Source organism: Sabethes cyaneus, chromosome 2 (assembly GCF_943734655.1).
Source record: "Sabethes cyaneus chromosome 2, idSabCyanKW18_F2, whole genome shotgun sequence".
NCBI lineage: Eukaryota > Metazoa > Arthropoda > Insecta > Diptera > Culicidae > Sabethes > Sabethes cyaneus.
Window position 1 is genome coordinate 236,236,785 of NC_071354.1, and position 19,900 is coordinate 236,256,684.

At 41.6% G+C, this 19,900-nt stretch overlaps 2 protein-coding genes across 3 annotated transcripts; one reads left to right on the forward strand and one right to left on the reverse strand.

The window, feature by feature from the left end:
* Positions 1-6,009: 6,009 nt before the first annotated feature.
* Positions 6,010-7,243, forward strand: LOC128734584 (THUMP domain-containing protein 1 homolog). Its single transcript, XM_053828850.1, has one exon. The coding sequence runs from the start codon at positions 6,111-6,113 to the stop codon at positions 7,170-7,172; it is 1,062 nt and encodes a 353-aa protein (XP_053684825.1). The 5' UTR covers positions 6,010-6,110; the 3' UTR covers positions 7,173-7,243.
* On the reverse strand, positions 7,190-18,932 carry LOC128734582 (kinesin-like protein KIF23). Of its 2 annotated transcripts, XM_053828849.1 has the most exons (4): positions 18,879-18,932; positions 18,092-18,817; positions 16,640-18,032; positions 7,190-7,723 (listed from the first exon to the last, which is right to left on the reverse strand). In XM_053828849.1, exons 1-4 carry the CDS (start codon positions 18,887-18,889, stop codon positions 7,262-7,264), a joined length of 2,592 nt encoding a protein of 863 aa, XP_053684824.1. In that variant the 5' UTR covers positions 18,890-18,932; the 3' UTR covers positions 7,190-7,261. The 2 variants fall into 2 exon arrangements, 1 of the variants encoding a protein (XP_053684824.1); XR_008411982.1 differs by lacking the exons at positions 16,640-18,032; positions 18,092-18,817; positions 18,879-18,932 and adding an exon at positions 8,449-8,639 and having other exon boundaries at positions 7,616-7,723.
* Positions 18,933-19,900: the final 968 nt, after the last annotated feature.

Sequence of the window (19,900 nt, forward strand, 5' to 3'; positions counted from 1 at the left end):
AGAAATCTAGCTTTTTATTAGCCTATGGTGCACGCCATATCGTGCAGCATAGTTCAATATGCCAATAAAAAGCTGCTAGAAAGCCGGTTTTGGCGAAATATCCGGCTACATTAGTGCTTGGAGCTTTACAAAAGTCATAAAACGTAACGCCTGTTGCGTAACGGTAAAACGTCAAACATAAAAAAATGCGAAAAATATCTTGTACATCCTTTTTTATCTTCCCTCTCTCTGTTATGCTTATATGGTGTACTTTGTTGACGTTTCAAGATTGCTTTTTGTTATTTTCTTTTTCGGTTAGAATTGAACCGCCAGCCAATCTGTCGATAGGAATAGGAATAGAGGAGTAGGGCAACGCCTTTACCAGTTGATCTGTAAACGGTAGTTGCGAGTCAGCTGCCAATAGCTCTACTTAAATTACCGAAATTCTTAACTCGGATGTTTGATTTGCTTATCAAGGCGGAATGGAGGGAAAGATTTTGTTTTTCACATATCTTCCATAAGTTGCGCTTTGGGAGAATTACCTACCTTTTATTTTCTTTTTATGTGATGGCATACATGTATAGAAATATTTCTTGCATATTATCCGTATGCATATGCCAGATTCGTGTTGATGTTTATTTAATCGGCGGTGCAGGATTTTGTGTAAGACAAAAAGAGAGGGAAGCATTTTTTCTGTTATCACGCGTACGTTCGCAAGGGGATTTCCTGCAAGTGTGAGCAGTGTTCAAAATCTCTTTTGATGCCGGTAACGGCAATAAAGCTTGCTTAGAGCATCTAATCAGCTTTTCATAGTGCTTCAAGTAAATATTAATTCAGCATTGAGAATGCCATTTTAAAGCTGCTATGCTTTGACAATGCTGAATTATATCTGGCAGCATGTAACTTGCAAATTTAGAGCAGCTTTCAAGCTTAATTCAGTGCTTAGCGGTTACCTGGGTGATTTGCTTATCGCGGTGGAATGGAGGGAAAGATTTTATTTTTTACATTTCTTCCATAAGCTGCGCTTTGGGAGAATTACCTACCTTTTATCACAGAGAACAGACATCCAAGCTAGAACAAATTTTTCGTAATTTTCTGTGTAAAAATTCAAACGAAAAACCGTTAAAACTACAACAGTTATCAAACGCCGCCTAGCCTACGAATCGCCAAACTAAATTGACTGTCAATCACCGTCAAATATTTCCGTCAATTTACGATGAGAGATAACACTTGAAATAACTATCGATATTACGGGGCTATTTATCGATGATTTGACGGATACTATTTCGAACAAAACTAGTCAAACATCAACAGTAATAATAATGATAATTAGCATAACAACACGATAACATCAAAAGAAGACCGAATTTTGCCACGTGTGTGTCACAAATCGCAAATCATTTCTAACGATGAAGTTTGACGATACTATCGATACCACACTAGTTTCGATAGTATCAACAAACCTTTGTACCATTCCCATCGTTCGGTTTGTTTACTGATGAGCTTTTGATGTTTTTTTTGGTTTTTGCAGGACTGAAGTAAAAAAGGGAAAGAAATATATTGGATCTCAGTTTTGACAGATGCTTGCGGGTGGCGCCGCCATCAAACGAATCGCCAAACTAACAAATACGAGGAGTAACTTCGGGTAACTTTAACGTGAACGAGGGGTTATTTCGAAATGACCGTTATAAAAATTTACACAGGTTGGGTATGCCAGCCTAGATGTCTGTTCTCTGTGCTTTTATTTTCTTTTTATGTGATGGCATATATGTATCCAGCTTTTTACGAGCCATAATGGCGGACGTGTTCGTAATATTTGAACGGCATTTTTGACAATTCCTTAATACATCGCACGTTTTCTTTCCGCGCGTTCACGGTAAAACTAAAGGAATGTACGGAAAGAAAATGTGCGATGTATTAGGGAAATGTCAAAAATACTGTTCAAATATTACGAACACGTCCGCCATTATGGCTCGTAAAAAGCTGGATAGAAATATTTCTTGTAAAATCCGTCTGCATATGCCATATAGATTCGTGATGATGTTTATTCTATCGGCGGTGCAGGATTGTGCGTAAGATAAAAAGAGAGGGAAGAAGAGGCGAACCAGCCGCAGGCTGAAAACCTTAATATAGAATAAAAAAAAGAGGGAAGCATTTTTTCTTTTATTACACGTACGTTCGCAATGAGAATTCCTGCAAGTGTGAGCAGTGTTCAAAATCTCTTTTGATGCCGGTAACGGCAATAAAGCTTGCTTAGAGCATCTAATCAGCTTTTCATAGTGCTTCAAGTAAATTTTAATTCAACATTGAGAATGCCATTTTAAAGCTGCTATGCATTGACAATGCTGAATTATATCTGGCAGCATGTAACTTGTAAATATAGAGCAGCTTTCAAGCTTAATTCAGTGCTTAGCGGTTACCTGGGTGGTGACTTATGAACATACAGAATCCTCTATCCAGCTTTTTACGAGCCATAATGGCGGACGTGTTCGTAATATTTCAACAGCATTTTTGACATTTCCCTAATACATCGCACGTTTTCTTTCCGTACGTTCCTTTAATTTTACCGTGAACACGCGGAAAGAAAACGTGCGATGTATTGGGGAAATGTCAAAAATGCTGTTGAAATATTACGAACACGTCCGCCATTATGGCTCGTAAAAAGCTGGATTGAATATCGATAGAGTGCTGTTGAAAGAGGCGATCGTGAAGTAGTTCAGTAAGCAAACAAAATTGGGTTAAACATATACCGTGGACCCCCGTTCGTTTGGCCGTTTTTAATCTGAACACTTTTTAATTTGAACCCCGTTGGTTTGCACGACGTGCAAATTAAAAATGGTTCAAACGTCATACTCATTATGACATCATTTGCTTATGCAGACAATGCACATAAACATGATTTGTTTGTGCTGATCTAGCGTGTTTATTCTGTTTCACATTGCGTTTTCCCAACGATTATGGTAGAAATCCGATCGGAGAATGAATATTCGCTGCTTGCAACTGCCAACTGAATCAAACTACCAAAACAATAATAAAGAGCAGGGCAGCCAGTTCACACAAGTTCCAGCATATTTAGGGTTACCAGTTGTTCAAATTAAAAACTAACCCCGTTAGTTTGCATGAGGAATCGTTCAAACGAACGGGGGTTCACTGTATTTCAGTACATCTGCCCAGTAAACCATTTGGTTTGTATCCAGCTTTTTACGAGCCATAATGGCGGACGTGTTCGTAATATTTGAACAGCATTTTTGATATTTTCATAATACATCGCACATTTTCTTTCCGCGCGTTCACGGTAAAACTAAAGGAATGTACGGAAAGAAAACGTGCGATGTATTAGGGAAATGTCAAAAATGCTGTTCAAATATTACGAACACGTCCGCCATTATGGCTCGTAAAAAGCTGGATATCTCGATTGCAACTGAGGTAGGGTATTGTCGTTATCGTCGGGCCACTGTTATGGTCGGGCCATCACGATTTTGCAGTTTTAGTAACTCATGATATCTATGATACAATCATTGTAAAACTTCTTACTGTGATAGCTAACTTTTCACAATATTGTGAGTTTCAATCGTGTATTCAAAACACCCGTATTGAATTCAGTGACTAAATCTTCCAAAAAAAAGTTTTCCACGCGCAATGAACTTCTCTTCAGGAAATGATTCATGAAATGCAATTATCGAGATAAATTTTGAAAATGTATGAAGTGTGTTGTGCTGCACACGTAGATTATAGAAAAATTCCCTCCAGTAAGGTGTTTGGGAAGGCTAAGGTGAAATACTAGAAAAGCGCTATTTGTACAGGTCGGGTCACTTGAGTAGTCATGGTTGGGCCACCATAATTTTAAGCGCAGAAGCGCAATAATCGCTAGAGAATGTCAATCACGTGAAATGTGATGAAATGAAGCAAAATTAATACGATAAATACTTAGATTTTTATTGTTATTTCATTGCAGTTGTACAATTCGGAAAAGGCAATTGTAGCAATACTGATTTTACAAGATCGCCAAAATTTCGCAAGAATGCAATTAAAAATAAGGTATTTGTGCATATATGAGCCGTTGTTCACGGAATTCATTCTTTTCATGCCTCTATATAGAATTTCAATACGTATGTCTTAGATTTTCTGCGGTGGCCCAAGCTGTACAACATGGCCCGACTATGACAACATTTTTTGTCTTCACGTAAATGCCTATAACTTTTTTATTTTTCAAGCAATCAGTTCAAAACTTCCTGGAAATATACATTATTCTTAGACCTTTGCAACGATGTATTTAGATTTCCAAAATTCCTTTTGAAACGAAAGTTATGGGCGAATTCCAAAACGTGGCCCAACCACGACGACACTCCCCTATACGAAAGCATATCTGAACGAAAAAGTTATATTTCACATATATTACATATATGTACCAAAGTGGAGGCGATATACGTGCGAAAATTTTGACAACTATTTGTAATTATATTTTGCGCAGTTTTTATAACACACAACTAAATACTCTTGAATATATGATTAAGATATAATCAAATATTGCAATTGTCTATCCTGCTTTATAATTCACAGTCATGAATTGTATATGAAGACATGCACGAATGCAAAACAACTTATTGTTCACTTCGATTTGACATACTCTAATCATTATACAATTCCAATGTGAAATTGGCATGAAAACGATTTAATGTGAACTTTCTATTACGATTTTGTGTTATCTGAGTGATTCCGGAACGGAAAAATAACGGATTTAAAATGATATTGTCAGTTCATATGTTCAAAAATGCAGTTATTTGTTGGATAAAAAACCTTTACATTACCGTTACCGATTGGTATGTTGAATAAAATGGTTTAACGTCAAATATTGTCCATCGAGACCATTTGAAGATTGATCAACTCCATGTTTTTGTGTAGACTAAATGTGTCAGATGTTTGAGTAATTTCTGTAGCAATAGTATGTCAAGTAGATGAAGGAAACTAGGAGATCCCTCTAACCCTAACGTGCAGTGAGTGCTTTGTTGTGCCATGCTTATGGCGTCGCGGTTAGAAAAATCAATTACACCGACCGAGAGATCGCTAGTAGAGTACGATAAAGCTCGAGTCATTTAATATCTAGACGTACTGTTTATTTTACTGCAGCGCTCCTAAGTAGTGATTAGATCTAGAATGTTTTGACCAGTTTTCCAGTAACAATTGCGAGTGAATTTTCTCCTTCGGCCAGGATTCCGTTAAAACGACTATACCGAAGTTCAACTCTGTTACAGCAATGAAAAAGTCATCGATTTTGGTTAGGAGTCCACGTACGTTCTAGTAATACATCAGCAGCAGTTTGGAGGCGTTCTGCTACATATTGGGCACATAGTTGGAAACGGCCCAAGCAACAATGTAAGTTTTATTGTACTCGTATGGTAGTCTTCATGACTAATTTTGGTCTTAAATGCCATCATAAGAGTGTAATAAAACCCAAAATGTTACTTGGGGGAGTCGCTTCCTCAAAAGAATTGTTATACGAGTTGTACTTGCACTTCATGATGTTCTAAAGTTTTATTTTCAATTATTCACTAGGTGCCAAGGTTAGTTTCGCTTTTGTTTGTTTTGTGGTTTTTGTCTGGTGTCTATCCTCTTGTCTCGTTCTAAAAGTAGAATTGACAGCATTGAGCAAATTGGCTATTTAAAAGCTCAAAAAAGTTTCTATTAAGCTTCATTGCTGCTTCCAAAGCATGTATTAATTAGCCTGAAGCTTTACAAAACCGACAAAATCACCAGATTTAGATGTTTAAGAGCTGAAAAAAGGTTTTTATTTCTAAACCTAAGCCATAGATCAGCCACAGGTTGAATAAAAACAGCTATAAAAGCGTTTGATCAGCCTGTAAATGTTACTTGGGAAGCATTTTGTGCATTTTGTGGATTTTGGTCACATCACATTGGTCAACTTTAGTAACACTGAGTAACGACGGTAACACCGTAACAGTTTAAGACGATTTTCATTTCAGTTTTTGTTTTTTCTTCTGACAGAAAAATAGTAAACAGGAACGCCAACGCCAAGTTTCGGTGCGTGGTTTTAAAACCTTTAAAACCTAAATTTGAACAATAACTGAACGCAACTTTTGTTCTAACTGTCCCCTCTGTCTACTAAAGTCACAATGGCTACCAGTGGGAAGCGTGCCATGATGGAAGACGGAAGCGGCGGCCCGATGTGGCCAAAAAAAGCTAAACCAGGCACTTCGAACTATTACGGTAAAGGCAAAAAAGTGAGAAAACCTTCCGGTAGAACGGGCAGTCTGCAAGTTGGCCAGCGCGGTTTTATGGTCACCTGTAACTACCAGGAACGGGACTGCCTTCGGGACAGCTACCGGCTGCTGAACGAGTATGCGGATGAACTGTACGGTAAGGTGGAGGGTGACGATGCCGAAAAAGAGGCTGCCAACAGTGGATCTGATCACGAGGAGGAGCAGGAGGAAGAGGATATTTCCGATCAGGTGGCCAAACAAGCAGAAGCGGCTCGCAAAGGGAAGCGACAGTTTCGATTTCAATCGGTGGAAACGGGATTGAACAATTGCTGCTTTATTACAACTACTCTGGAGAACCCGCGGGAACTGGCACTGAAGATTGTGTACGATTTGGTGGAAACTAAGCAGCAGAAAAGCCGCAACATTTTGCGTATGTTGCCTATCGAAGCCGTTACCAAAGCTAATTTGATGGATATTATGAATACGGCCGGTGCGCTGTTCGATAAGTATTTTTTGAAGGAACCGAAAAGTTTTGCCATCATCTTCAACCGGCGGTACAATAACTCACTGGACCGGACGCGGGTAATCAATGAACTGGCTCGGATTATCGTTGGAAAGAATCCGCGCAACAAAACGAACCTGAAACGGCCGGACCTGGCGGTCATTGTCGAGGTTATCAAGGGGATGTGTATGATTAGCGTTGTGCCGCATTACTACGAACTGAAGAAGTATAACTTGGTGGAAATATTCAATCAGAAGGCGGAGCTGAATAAAGATGCGGAGGACGATGGACAGTCGAGCTGCGCTCGATCAGAAACTGCGGGAGAGGATGACGGAAAAGAAGCCGTAGCTGAAGATGAGGAGTCAACCGATTCACCGGCAAAAGAAGTGGAGGAAAGAGCTGAAACTATTTTAAAAGATTCCTATTCCAAGAATGAGGAACTTGAACAAAAGATTAACTGGCCTGTTAAGTAAACTCAATTCTTCCTTGCTTCATTCGTGTATTTGATTCGACTCGACAAATAAAAAATGATATCGTAAATATTATTTACAACGGCTGAGTTTTAATACTTAGGCTTTTTAGGGGTAGTTCCTCCGTGGCCTTCGATCGCCGTACTACACTTTGAGCTTGTAGTTTGTACTTCCGCGAGAGGAGGGGCGCTTGCAGCGGGACTCGTTCGCTTACGCCTGGCGGGTGATTTCGTCGGCGAAAACTGCTTCAGACATTCCACATCGTTGAAGATAACCTGAGCGCCTCCACCGGTGGTGGGAATAACGTCCCCCTTGAAGATCTTCGTTTCCACTTCGCCTTCGGTGTCCGCTTCCTGTGAAATCAAACAATACTTGGAAGCCTTTGCATTCGTTACGTCGCGGGCGTCGCTCAGCTTGGTGACCGACTTGCGATCGCTGTAGTACGGCTGGAAAATGGTTCCCAGCGGGACGGGATTCGGAGCGCGATGCTCTAGCCAGCGTTCCGGTCCGGCAGACCGGGAGCGACGATGACGCGGATTTGCTACTGGAACGCCCTGGAAGGGAAAAAAACGAATAATTCATTAGTAATTGCTATATTAATAGGTAACGGGAAATTCTTACTGGGCAAAACTTTATTCAGTAAAATTGTAGTTAATAACTAGTTCTACAAATGTCCCATATATAATTTTGTCAAATTTTGCTCGGCTGAGATGGCACTGTCAAATTAATCAAAATTGAGTCAAAGTGATCGAACCATCCCTGCCTCTAAGAAATATTTTAGCAATGAACGTTGGCCGTTAGCACGTAAATTAATAAATTCACGATTTAGAGCAACTTTCGATAAATTCCCAACTTTTTCCCGATGGGTTTGAATTCCCGACTGCATTTACTAACGATGAAGCCTCTTACCAGGGCATGTGATATTAGTGATACTTGCTCGAGGTGCGAATGAAGCCCAAGGACAAATTTTAATTGGTCTCCGCACTTCCTGGCTCTAGACGAAGATTGGTTGAAAAGTAGAACGAAGAAGGAAAAAAGGGGTGAAAAACATCGACACAGATAACACGGAAGCTCACTTCATAGCGATACATCAAAATAACGAAGTGCGGAACAATACCTGGATGATATCACAATAGATCAAAACGCTGCACAGTGGTCCCATTGGTATCAGAACACGCGTTTTTTTAATAGGACACCATACGAACCGTTGCTTTTCAAGAGATGGCGCTTTTCTAGTGGTAGTAAAATCAAAATTTCTCACTTATTTATGTTTACCTACCTGAAAAACAATCACTAATCATATTTTATTTGTGGTTCAGTTATTCTGTTATACTTAATTTTCATGATTTCTGCCTAATTTTGATAAAAAACAAACATTTCCTATACCTCTCCATAGCATCTTACTACCAGTCATCCGAGAGCCCTAAAAAGCTAAAGCCCTATAAAGATACATTTATAGGGCTTTATGAAAAGTATGTTTGCGACATTTCAATTCGAAAAAATTAAATTTCGCAACATGAACGCAATAAATAAAAACAATGTTTACCAACTATTTTTTGGTTCAGGTGTCAAACGTTATATTACGATTAGCGATAAACACAAAAGAAACTGAGATGCATGAGAGAATAAGGGTGTTGATTTCAGTAAATTTATTGTCGCGCAAAATTCAGCTTTTACGGACATTCACACTATGCGCTACGAGGTAACGACATCTGTTGTATTCAACATGGAAACATTGATAGTTTCAAGCATACTCTCACGCATGGCGCATGATGAAACACTTGCGCCAACTTCTGTTATTTATTATCAGAAACTGGAGGCGGTGTCCTATTGCGCCTCAATGGTTGATTATACTGGTTAAGTATGTTCAGAGAAATTTCTCAGCGTTAAAAGCTTTTTCATATGGCATGAACGATTATTTGATTAATCCCCCTAAAAGTTAGATAAAAAATTTATTTTTTGAACAGTAAGAGATACAGCAAAACAATGTTCTACAAAATTTTTGAAAAGATTATTATAAAGAAGTTTAGACTAATCTCAAGTTTTTAGTCTTGACCTTGAAATGCGGTCATACATATATATTAATATTTTTTTTTTTTGAAACGATGGGTCTACAATTGATGAAGGGACGGTAGGGAAAGAAATGAAAATTTTTTGGTGAAGGTGGGGAAGAGCGGAAAGGAAGGGGGGGGGTATTGGTAGCTATGCTTGACAAGTAGTCATTTTGACTCCTACCTTTTGTCCAATACTGGAAGGTGCATGAGTCGAACCAAGCTGTAATCTAAGATTACAACCGGATTCGAACCCACAACACCCGCCAGGTTAGAATCTTCTGATCCGGTAATTTCTAGCATGAGGGAACTACCAAATAACGAAAACGCCATGTCCTCTGAAGATGTACCTACTGCAACTGATGGTCAGTACATATGATATGCACAATAATAGCGATAGTGAGGATGAAGAATCTTCAAATACATTTCGAAATTCGTACACCTCGAACTGCAGTAATCAAATTTCATCCAAAAACGAATTTTGAAAATCTTTTTCTCTACAAATAATCCATGCTGCTTGGATTACACATTTTCATAATTTATTTTGCATACTTTACTTGATCGGGATAACGCGGTTTTAAATTATTAAATATTAAATTCAACCGAGTAACAATTTTCAATGCGAGTGTTTTGGTAGAGGGATAGCCAGGGTCAAGCTAATTTGTTTTGCATTTTTTAGTATTTTTCTTGTACTTTCACATGGATAATAAATGGCTTGAATATATTTGCATGTTTGGGAGTTATTGCTGTTGGAAATTGGTTAATTTTTAAACGAAAACTCTAATTTTCTCCGCAAATATTTACGATAGCAAGTTACTATATTCTACACAAGTATGTAATTTGACTGTTAGAAAATATTTGCCGAACATGTCTAATGCGTATAATGACTGTAGAAAGAACTGTGGTCAAAAAATTGATTTTTGTAAAGTCTCCACAAAAATTGTCCTTTATCTCTAAAACTATAATAGCTAGAAGGTAACTTTCTTTGGCAAAGTTCTTTATAATAATCTTTTCAAAAATTTTGTAGAACATTGTTTTGCTGTATCTCTTACTGTTCAAAAAATAAATTTTTTATCTAACTTTTAGGGGGATTAATCAAATAATCGTTCATGCCATATGAAAGAGCTTTTAACGCTGAGAAATTTCTCTGAACATACTTAACCAGTATAATCAACCATTTCGGCGCAATTAAAAAACGCGTGTTCTGATACCAATGGGACCACTGTGCGGTGGGCCGGTTACGTCGTAAGGATGCCGGACGACAGTGCGACGAAAACAGTCCTCTTCAACAACCCCACCGGCACCAGGAACAGGGGGGCCCAACGTGCACGATGGCTCGACCAGGTCGAAGGCGATTTGCGACTTCTGAGACGACTAGGAAATTGGCGACGAGTGGCCCAAGACCGAGTTGAATGGAGACGAGTGCTTGAAACAGCACGAGCCACCCCGGCTCTATGCTGCTGAAGAAGAAGAAGACGTAATAACTAGTAATTTATTTTAACAATCTTAAGCAGAGCAAATTTACAACAATCCTATCTCAACGAAAGTGTTTGAAAAATTAGTGAAAATTTTCACCCCCGATTGCCTTGATTTGTTATTTTCCAAATCAAGCGGTAGCCAGGGTTACGGGGTTTGGCACGTTTGTATTATTCGTGTGTATAATGTCGGCAAGAGACCGTATCTGCCTGTTGAGGGTCAAGGGAAAGCTCTTCAGTTCTTCAGCTATAGCTTGATCAGTTCATACGCACCAAGGAACGACAAACCCGATCGTTCTATTAATCCCTTGATAAAACATATGGAGAGTGCCCAAAACATAATGTCAAAATCATCATCGGGGATACGAATGCATAGGTCGGAAGTAGAGAGCCTTAGAGAGTCGCCATCTTAAACCGAAAATTCCAATCGAACAGAATCAGTTGTCAAAAGTAAGTCCAATCGATCAGGAGACTTGTCAAAACACCGATTAGAGAGCCCTAAAAAGAGTAACGACTAGAGAGCCTGTTACAGATAGAGAGACGCAATCTCAAATCAAGAACATTTTTTGAGTAGATTTTTTTGAATTTTTAGCAGCTTTTTATGTATTATTCAAAATAAAAGCTTCAGAGAAAAATTCCTCTAGTATGTTGTTTTTATATATAGCATCGAGAAACTCGAAATCTTTAATTTAAATCGCTGGTTCTCAAAAGAATTAGCAATAACAGACAACAGCAGCATAACTATTTACGGTACGACCAATAACTGTGGTAAAATTATCATGAAAAGGAATTACATATCCAGATTATATAAAAGTTATTTATTCCAAATGCCTGTTGATCACAGAATAATCTGTGCGTGCGGCAACACTGACAGACACAGCTGCATTGTTGCTAGATAATTTGTTTCAGGTGGCGACTCTCTAAGGCTCTCTAGTCGGAAGGGAATAGTTTTTCCGCCTAATCATTGGAAAAGGGCGCCTTCACTCGACGACCAATGATAACGGCCTGAAAAATCGCCTAGAACGTCCTCCCAAATCGACCATGTCTTAATTGATGGTCGATACTTTTCTGACGTCATGGATGTCAGGTCCTTCACAGGGCCCAATATCGATTCTGATCGTTACCTAGTGGTATGAAAGATTTGCACTAGGCTGTCAAGCGTGACAAGTTCCAGAAGCCAGAGAACTATGCGTCTAGCTAAGCATCTAGCGACTATCAGCTCAGGGCATGGCCACAGAATATGCTCAGAAGCTTGAATTGAATAACACATGAATGAAGACACTTTGGATGCGAAGTGGCCGCGTGTCCATGATGTGTTAAAAAGCACAGCCACTGAGTTATTGGGCACCGGAACAAGCCGACCAAGAAATGGCTGGTTTGATGAAGAATGCCAAAGAGTGACAGATGAATAGAACGTGGCTAGGAGTCGCATGCTCACTGCGGCTACACGTCAAAGCAGGGAACGATATAAAGAGCTACGAGCAGCAGAGAAAAAAAAACCATCGGCGTCGTAAGCGTGAGTACCTGCTCAATAAGGCAGAAGGTCGTTTTTCCAGGAACGACGCGAGGAGTTTTTAGAAAATAATCTGTGGTGACTGACTTCACCCCTGTTTCTTTATTGGGTTCACACATACATGTAAAACGATATATCTGATATCATTACAAGCTAGCGTCGCGCAATGTGGTATATACAGGTGTGGCAAAGTTGGTTAAGTGGTGTTAGTGCAGTGAAGAAATTTCATCATGGTGTGGGTGAAATCGTAAATCAACCAATCACGATGAAGCGTGACGTCAAACTCCAAAAACAAACCCCATTGTCCGACGCGGTTTTGTAGTTTGACGTCGTTTTCTGATTTTTCGCTACTAATACCATCAAATGTCTTCATCTGCCACACCTTTTTAAACCTCATTGAGCGTCGCGAGCGTTCACAAGCTAAAGTCTCGGTCGAATAAAAACCTCGTTAAATATTGATAACAAACCGTGCTTTATTCGTTTTCTCAATACAGATCCCACAGTGGTGACCAGACTTTCAGTTACGTGTAAATTAAATAATCTAGCGATTTATAATTTCGCGAATTTAGTAAAACATTGCATCCAAAATTCGACCGACGCCATATTGTTTCCCCTGCCGCTTATAATGGATCAGCAACCAGCATCAGCTGCAACGGCTGCCATTTCGGTGAAGCTTCCTGATTTTTAGAAGAGTACAATAAAACTCACGTTGTTGCTTGGGCATGGGTGTGGTATAGTTTAAATGCGTAAAGCAATCGAGTACTAATCGAGAAATTGTAGGTTGGAGTCCCACTGCCACATAACCCAATATTTTTAGCAGCAGATCGAAACTTTCCCAGTATTCTGTCAACATTTTTCGCACCAAACGCTCCTCTGCTTTAAAAAAAAAACAGATATTCGACATTTGGTAGAGAGCTGACTGCCATGAAGATGGCTGTAGAATATTTCCGTCACATGATAAAGGGCCGTCAATTCACAATTTATACTGATCACAAGCCATTGACACATGCACTTGGAACACATTCTTCATCTCTTCATCTGCCCCATGAGGAACGACAGTTTACGATTGACATATGCCATATAAGTGGAAAAAACAACGTGGTTGTGGACTCACTATCTCGAGTGCAAATGATGGCACTTTCCGCCGTTGATTATGATGCCATCGCCGAGGATCAAGATGGAGATAAAGAACTCGGAAAATAGTTGCAGGATTCGTCTTTGAAATTTGAATGGAATTGCCATGGAAACAGCTGCGAGAGAGGTGGTAGACACAGCGCGTGGAAAACAGCGTAATAGCTGGTTTGATGCCGAATGCCAGAGAATGACAGATGAAAAGAACCAGACCAGGAGTCGCATGCTCACTGCGACAACGCATCAAAACAGAGAGAGGTACATAGAGACTGGAGCTGCGGAAAAAAGAACCCATCGTCTAAAAAATGCGAGTACGAGGAACACGTGCTCACCGGCGCAGAGGCGCGACGCGCGTTCTGCACGGTGAGAGGCAGGAATTTTGACATGCCTGTAATGTGCAATGATAGTGCCGGCAACCTTTTTACTGACAAAACGGCGCTTTCAGACACTGTTGAATGAAGAGTTAAACGCTGAGATCACCAGGGACAAGATGTAAGAATTGTAAGCGATAGCCAAGCTGTGGAACCACCAACACAGGACGAGGTTAAGAAGGCAATCAGTGAGCTGAAAACGGTAAGGCTGCTGGGAAGAACGGTATTCCGGCTGAACTTCTAAAAGCGGGGAACGAGCGGCTGTATGAAGCAATCCACCGGTACATTGTTACGATCGTTAGCGGAGTCCTTCGTCGGCAAGTACCAAGCTGGGTTTCGTGAAGGGGCGCTCCACGACGGATCAGATGTTTACCCTGTGTCAGTTACTAGACAAGTTCCGGGAGTACAACTTGCAGACAGGTCATAAGTTTGTGGACTTCAAGGCGGCGTAAAATTCAGTTAAACGAAATGACCTGTGGCAGATAATGCTAGAACATGGTTTTTCGACGAAACTAGTTACGCTGATTCGCGCGATGCTGCATGGGTCCAAATCATGCGTTAGAATACCCGGTGAGACCTCAGCCGCTTTCGTGACGTTGGATGGATTAAAACAAGGGGATGCACTCTCTAACCTGCTATTCAGCGACGAGATTGGGTCTTACTATTAACACCGCCAAAACGAAATACTTGATTGCTGGCAGGGAACGTGGGAGACCAAGTAGTGTTGGTGCCGAGGTGGAATTAGATGGGGAACGGTATGAAGTAGTGGAGGAATTCATATACCTCGTGATATGTGACGCCGATGTAAGCCGCGAATCGGGCTTTCTACGGATTACGTAGCCAGCTCAAATTCCGTAGCTTGCAAATTCGCACAAAACTGACGCTCTATAGAACACTAATCCTCCCGGTGGTCCTTTACGGACATGAATCATGGACGCTGAAGGAAGCTGATCGACGAGTGCTTGGGGTTTTTGAGCGTAAAATTCTGCGATCCATACTTGGTGGCAGAATAGAAGATGGAGCGTAGCGCAGACGCATGAATCACGAGCTGTACCAAGTATACTAATATGCTGATATAGTAAAGGTAGCATAATGGGGCAGGCTGTGGTGGGCTGGGCAAGTGACCCGTATGCCCGACGAAAGAGTAGTCAAAACTATTTTCAGCAGAGAACCAGGAAGAGGCCGTAGACTTCGAGGCAGAACCCGTCCCCGATGGGTGTGCGCTGTCGAAGACGATGCACGTTTAGCTGGTGTTCGGGGAGATTGGAGAACGGCAGCACAGGACCGACAGTACTGGATGCCTCAGACATCGCAAACGCGGCAGAGCTATTACAATCAACAAGATTCAAATACCTCTGGTTAAAACAATGAAAACTCTTGGAGTCTTAGTTGAAGCAAAGTTCATTTTTCTGCAAAACTTCTCAACAATCACGCAAAAAGCTGTACCAAGCGTTTTTATATTATGCACATCTTGGTTTGCCGCATTAAACCTACTAGTTGATCGACTACTTCAACTTTCATGAATATGGGACACGCATTAATTATATCTGAGCTGCTCTCCGGAATCGGAATCCAATTAGGACCAATATACAAGAATACAACGATCAACGATGAAAAGTAGCGAGCTGAAAAACGGCAAGGCAGCTGGAAAGGACGGCATCCCCGCCGAACTTTTGAAAGTCGGGAGCGAACGGCTGTATCGTGCAATCCATCAAGTTATACTACTGAAGGTAAGGACTAAGGAGCTATTACCTACGGATTGGTTGGAAGGCCTCACATGCCCAATTTACAAAAAAGGCCATCGACTCGAATGTAGCAATTCTCAAAATTCTCTCCGGCATCCTGATTCTCAGACTAAGGCCGTTGCAGGAAACCTTTGTTAGTGAACACCAGTGCGGTTTTCGAGAGGGATGCTCCACGACGGACCATATGTCCAAACCTTGCGACAGATCCTCGACAAATTCCGGGAATTCAACTTGCAGAATCACCATTTGTTTATAGACTTTAAGGCGGCGTACGATTCAGTTAAACGAAATGAGCTGTGGCAGATTATGCTTGAACATGGTTTTCCAACGAAACTGATTAGGCTGATACGTACTAGCCTTGATGGTTCAAAATCAAGCGTCAGAATAGTGGTTTACAATGTATATAGTGGCTGGTAGAGAGCGTGGTAACTCTTCGGGTGTTGGAAGTGCGGTGGCGATAGAAAGATACTTTTGAAGTGCTCAACGAATTGGTTTACCTTGGTACGTTAGTGACATGTGACAACGATGTAAGCCGTGAAGTAAAAAGGCGGATAGCGGCTGCCAACAGGGCCTTCTACGGATTACGTACCCAACTGAGGTCCCGTAGCCTGCAAGCAATGGGCTGGACACGTAACAAGGATGTCGGATAAAAGACCAGTAAAACAATATTCCTACCCGTTGGATGAGCGCTATTGACGAGGATGGTAGACCAGCGGGTGTTAGGGGCGACTGGAGAACGGCAGCCAAAGACCGAGAAATGGAGGAGACGACTTCTGAATTCGGCATGGATTCGATAAACGGATTGTCACCGAAAAAGTAAAGTACCTAAGTATTATAGAATTATAGAAAAGGTTCTGGAAGTTTTTAAGACTTGCCCAATCTCTTCCATTCTGGTTGAAGCAGAAAGAAAAGATACTCTTCTAAGCATCCCAATTCCATCTGAGGACGCAATACGTGAAATAGGAAAGCAGTGGAATTTGGGTAACATAGCAAGTAATATGGCACCCGACCAGCTTACAACTACGACGAATTAAACCCAACCCGGGCAAGTTTGTAGACCGGAGATCGGACTCGGACCACTCATAAATATTTTAAATATACCATAGGACGAATATAGTTAAAAGAGATGATTGAAATTTAATTTTAAAATCTATATAATAAAACAAAAAAAGGAGAATACTTACCCTGGCGGATCGAGGCATCGGTGCTGCTCCATTTGCAGCGGACGGAGCAACTGATTTTTGACTGCTAACCGGCGTCGGCGCCGCCAGCCGATCCACGCTGTTCGATCGAGGCCGTCTATGCGGAGTTTGAATGATCTGCGAAACCAACCGCAGCTGCTCATCCCTTTCTCGCACCTGTTCTTCCAGTTTATTTTTCTGCCCCTGCAGTCTCAGCTCCAGCTCACGACTTGTTTTCGTTTCGACAGCCATTTTTGAGTTGTACTTTTTCGCCTGCCGTTCGCCGTCGATTTTCAGCTGGTTCATTTGCTGAGTTTTCTGATTGATCTGGTGTCTCAGCTCTCGCACTTGGTCCTCCAAAGCACAGTTACGCAGATTACATTCGCTGACTACACCCTCGTAATGGGAGATGCGCTTTTCCAGTTCTTCCAATTTCTTTTGTTTGTGGTTCAAGGCAGCCTTCAGGGAATTATTTTCCGCCTTTACTTCCACATTTTCCCGCTCCATTTTCATCAGATTCGCTCGGAACTGATTCTGTCGTGCATCAAAGTCATCGCACAGTAACTTTCGCTTAGAAATGCGCATTTCCAGCACCTTGATGAGTTCCTGTATAAGTTCCTGCGATTCGGGCTCATCCATTTTCATTTCCGGGAAGTTCGAACCCAGGGTGTAAACCAATCCCAGGTCAATGTCTACTTTACCGGCGACATCTGGATGGCGTTTCTCCAGTTCCGTAAGAGCTTTCTTGAAGATTTGGTGTGCCTTGCGACGTCCCGGGGTCAAACCGACGTCGACCTTCACCGGCGTTGGGCGGGTGATCTGAACGTCCTGAGTCATTTCGGCAAACTTCATTACCTGTGCGGTTTCATCGTAATCTTCGGCCCTCGGATTGACGCAGACCACCATTCGTACCTGGCCTTCGCCATCGAAATAATTCTTAAATAAATGCGTAATTTTTGAATCACGATAAGGAACCTTCTTGGAACTGCCGGTCATTTGATTTTCACGCAATATTTCCAAGCAAGTCCTCAACGTCATCAGGCTGTTATTGATATTCCCAGCCTCGCGCAGCCGTTGACCGGTATTGCCGGTCCTGTTAGTACGCTCACTTCCCGCTAAATCAACCAACGACAGCTGACTGATGGTAACGTTTGCTCGGTCCTGAACCACGTGCTCCCCCTGACTGTCGACGGGTGCTTGCACTAAGCGAATAGTAAATACCGAATGCGACCGACTGGATTCGGCATTCAAAATCGTGTGGCCGACGCGCTTTCTCTTCTGCCCAACGACAAACACATCCAGTGCCTCTTCCATCGTTTTGACCTCAATCTCCGTAACACCGTGCACAAACATGTTGCGATTGCCATCCTCTCGAACCATTTTACTTTGCATTGTCCTAAAAAAAAACAATAAAATAACATAAACCTCCCAACAAAATTGCTTCCCAAGCCTTACTTCTGAAAAGTCGTTTCCTCCAGCAGATCGTACACGCAATTATTATACACCTCAACGTATGTAATAAAAACCGAGTAGATATTATCCTCATCGATTCCGCTAACCTCGGACGGTTCGACCGAGGCCTTCGACGCCAGCTCCGGATCCGTATCCTTCCGCTTCATTCGATTCATGCGCGAGTGCAGTTCGGCCTGCCGCTCGAGCATCGCGTCCGCATCCGACAGGATGTCGAACCCGTTCAGCCGGTCCGGCTTGAAAACGAACTTCTTCGCCTGATAATCGGAGATGGTACGGAACAGGGCATCCAAGCAGCGCGGCATTATGCCGCGATGCTGTATATCTCCGGTCATGGTATACGTTTTGCCACTACCCGTTACTCCATAGGTGAACAACAGCCCATTTTTCCCACGGATCAGCGCTTCAACCAGCGGTTGCGCAACCGTCGCGTACAGTTCGTGCTGCGTTGCGGCCGGTTCGAATACGTGCCGGAACAGATACTGGGTTTCCTTGAGGTTTGAAATCTTATAGTTGATCGCAATTTCGGGCGGTGTTAAGACGACCATATTGTGAGCGGCCACCCGCAGACAGGACAGATCGGATTCGCACGGTAATGGACGAACCCGACAGTAGACATGGACTGGATCGCTTGGCAATTTGTTGCCAGAATTTCCACGACTTGATAGAGGCGCCGCCTTTGGGAACACCTTTATAGGTGTTTTCTGCCGCCTATCAACAAATAACAAAATTTGAAGTTAACTATTTACAAAACAGGACTTATTGTACTTACATCGTCTTCATTTTCGAAACAGTTATAACGAGTCAGAATATAATACAAGTTTTTCATCAAAATCGAAACTTATTTCAGGGTAAAAAACTGCAGTAAACCACTTTTTACTGCCGGAACAATTAAACGGAGCAAAATCCGTTGTTACAAAACTCGTTACGAAAGATACAACACACACTCGATACAAGCGGCAAAAGTAAAACCTCCAGCGCAACTTTTCTTGAGGAAAAACTCTTTTATATTACAAGAACAATAGATTGAAATATAAAAACCGTTGTTTTAAAGTTCGTTACAAAACTGCTACGCAAACGTACTCGATAAGCGGTCGCGGTCGTGATGCCAGTTGACCCAATTGGCGCAGTTGCACCAATCGAGCAGTCGGTTTGCGAGGCAGAGATGCCAGATTTTTCTAAAAGAAATCATCTACATACTACTTACTACTCGAATAGCTCGAAATCGGAACGTTTGGAACAAGGTTTGGAACATTTGTCGACCAACATTTGAAAGGGGCGGAAGAGCCAACTGTCAAACAGACCGAGCGAGAGTTATTTTTTGCTGGAGCAGCATAGGAAAATGAACTCTTACTCGTTCTGTTTGACAGTTGGCTTATCCGCCCCTTTCAAATGTTGGTCGACATTTGTGGGAACAAAGATGCTCGAAATCGAAATACAGAGCAGAGATGCCAGCTTGAAAAGGGAGTTGGTTTTTCGTACTGTTGCTGAAAGTTGATGTGGTCCGTGATCTATGCACTCTTGCTGTTTGCATTGAAAGTTGGATTTTGAATACACTTTGTTCAGTCACACATTTGTAGGTGACAAGAGTTGCCAAAATTTCGTGGGAAAAAACCATGAATCTTGGTTGATTCACAGACAAACAGACATAACACTCGTTTTCCATTCTTCGTACCGATTAAACCGCCATTTCAAATTTGGGCTTAGTTGCACTGAGAAAACTTTTCGTATAGTTTCTATGTGTCCCACACTTAAATTTTTGCAATGTGCCCAGTTAATGAACTTTATATGCCA

What these genes read in the sequence shown, in the direction of transcription:
- LOC128734584 (XM_053828850.1), top strand. Translation starts at nt 6,111, where the DNA reads ATGGCTACCAGTGGGAAGCGTGCCATGATGGAAGACGGAAGCGGCGGC.
- LOC128734582 (XM_053828849.1), bottom strand. An exon ending in GAGGAAACGACTTTTCAGAA is followed by an intron (nt 18,033 to 18,091) that starts GTAAGGCTTGGG and finishes GTTTTTTTTTAG; the next exon opens with GACAATGCAAAGTAAAATGG. An exon ending in CGATGCCTCGATCCGCCAGG is followed by an intron (nt 7,724 to 16,639) that starts GTAAGTATTCTC and finishes TTTCCCTTCCAG; the next exon opens with GGCGTTCCAGTAGCAAATCC.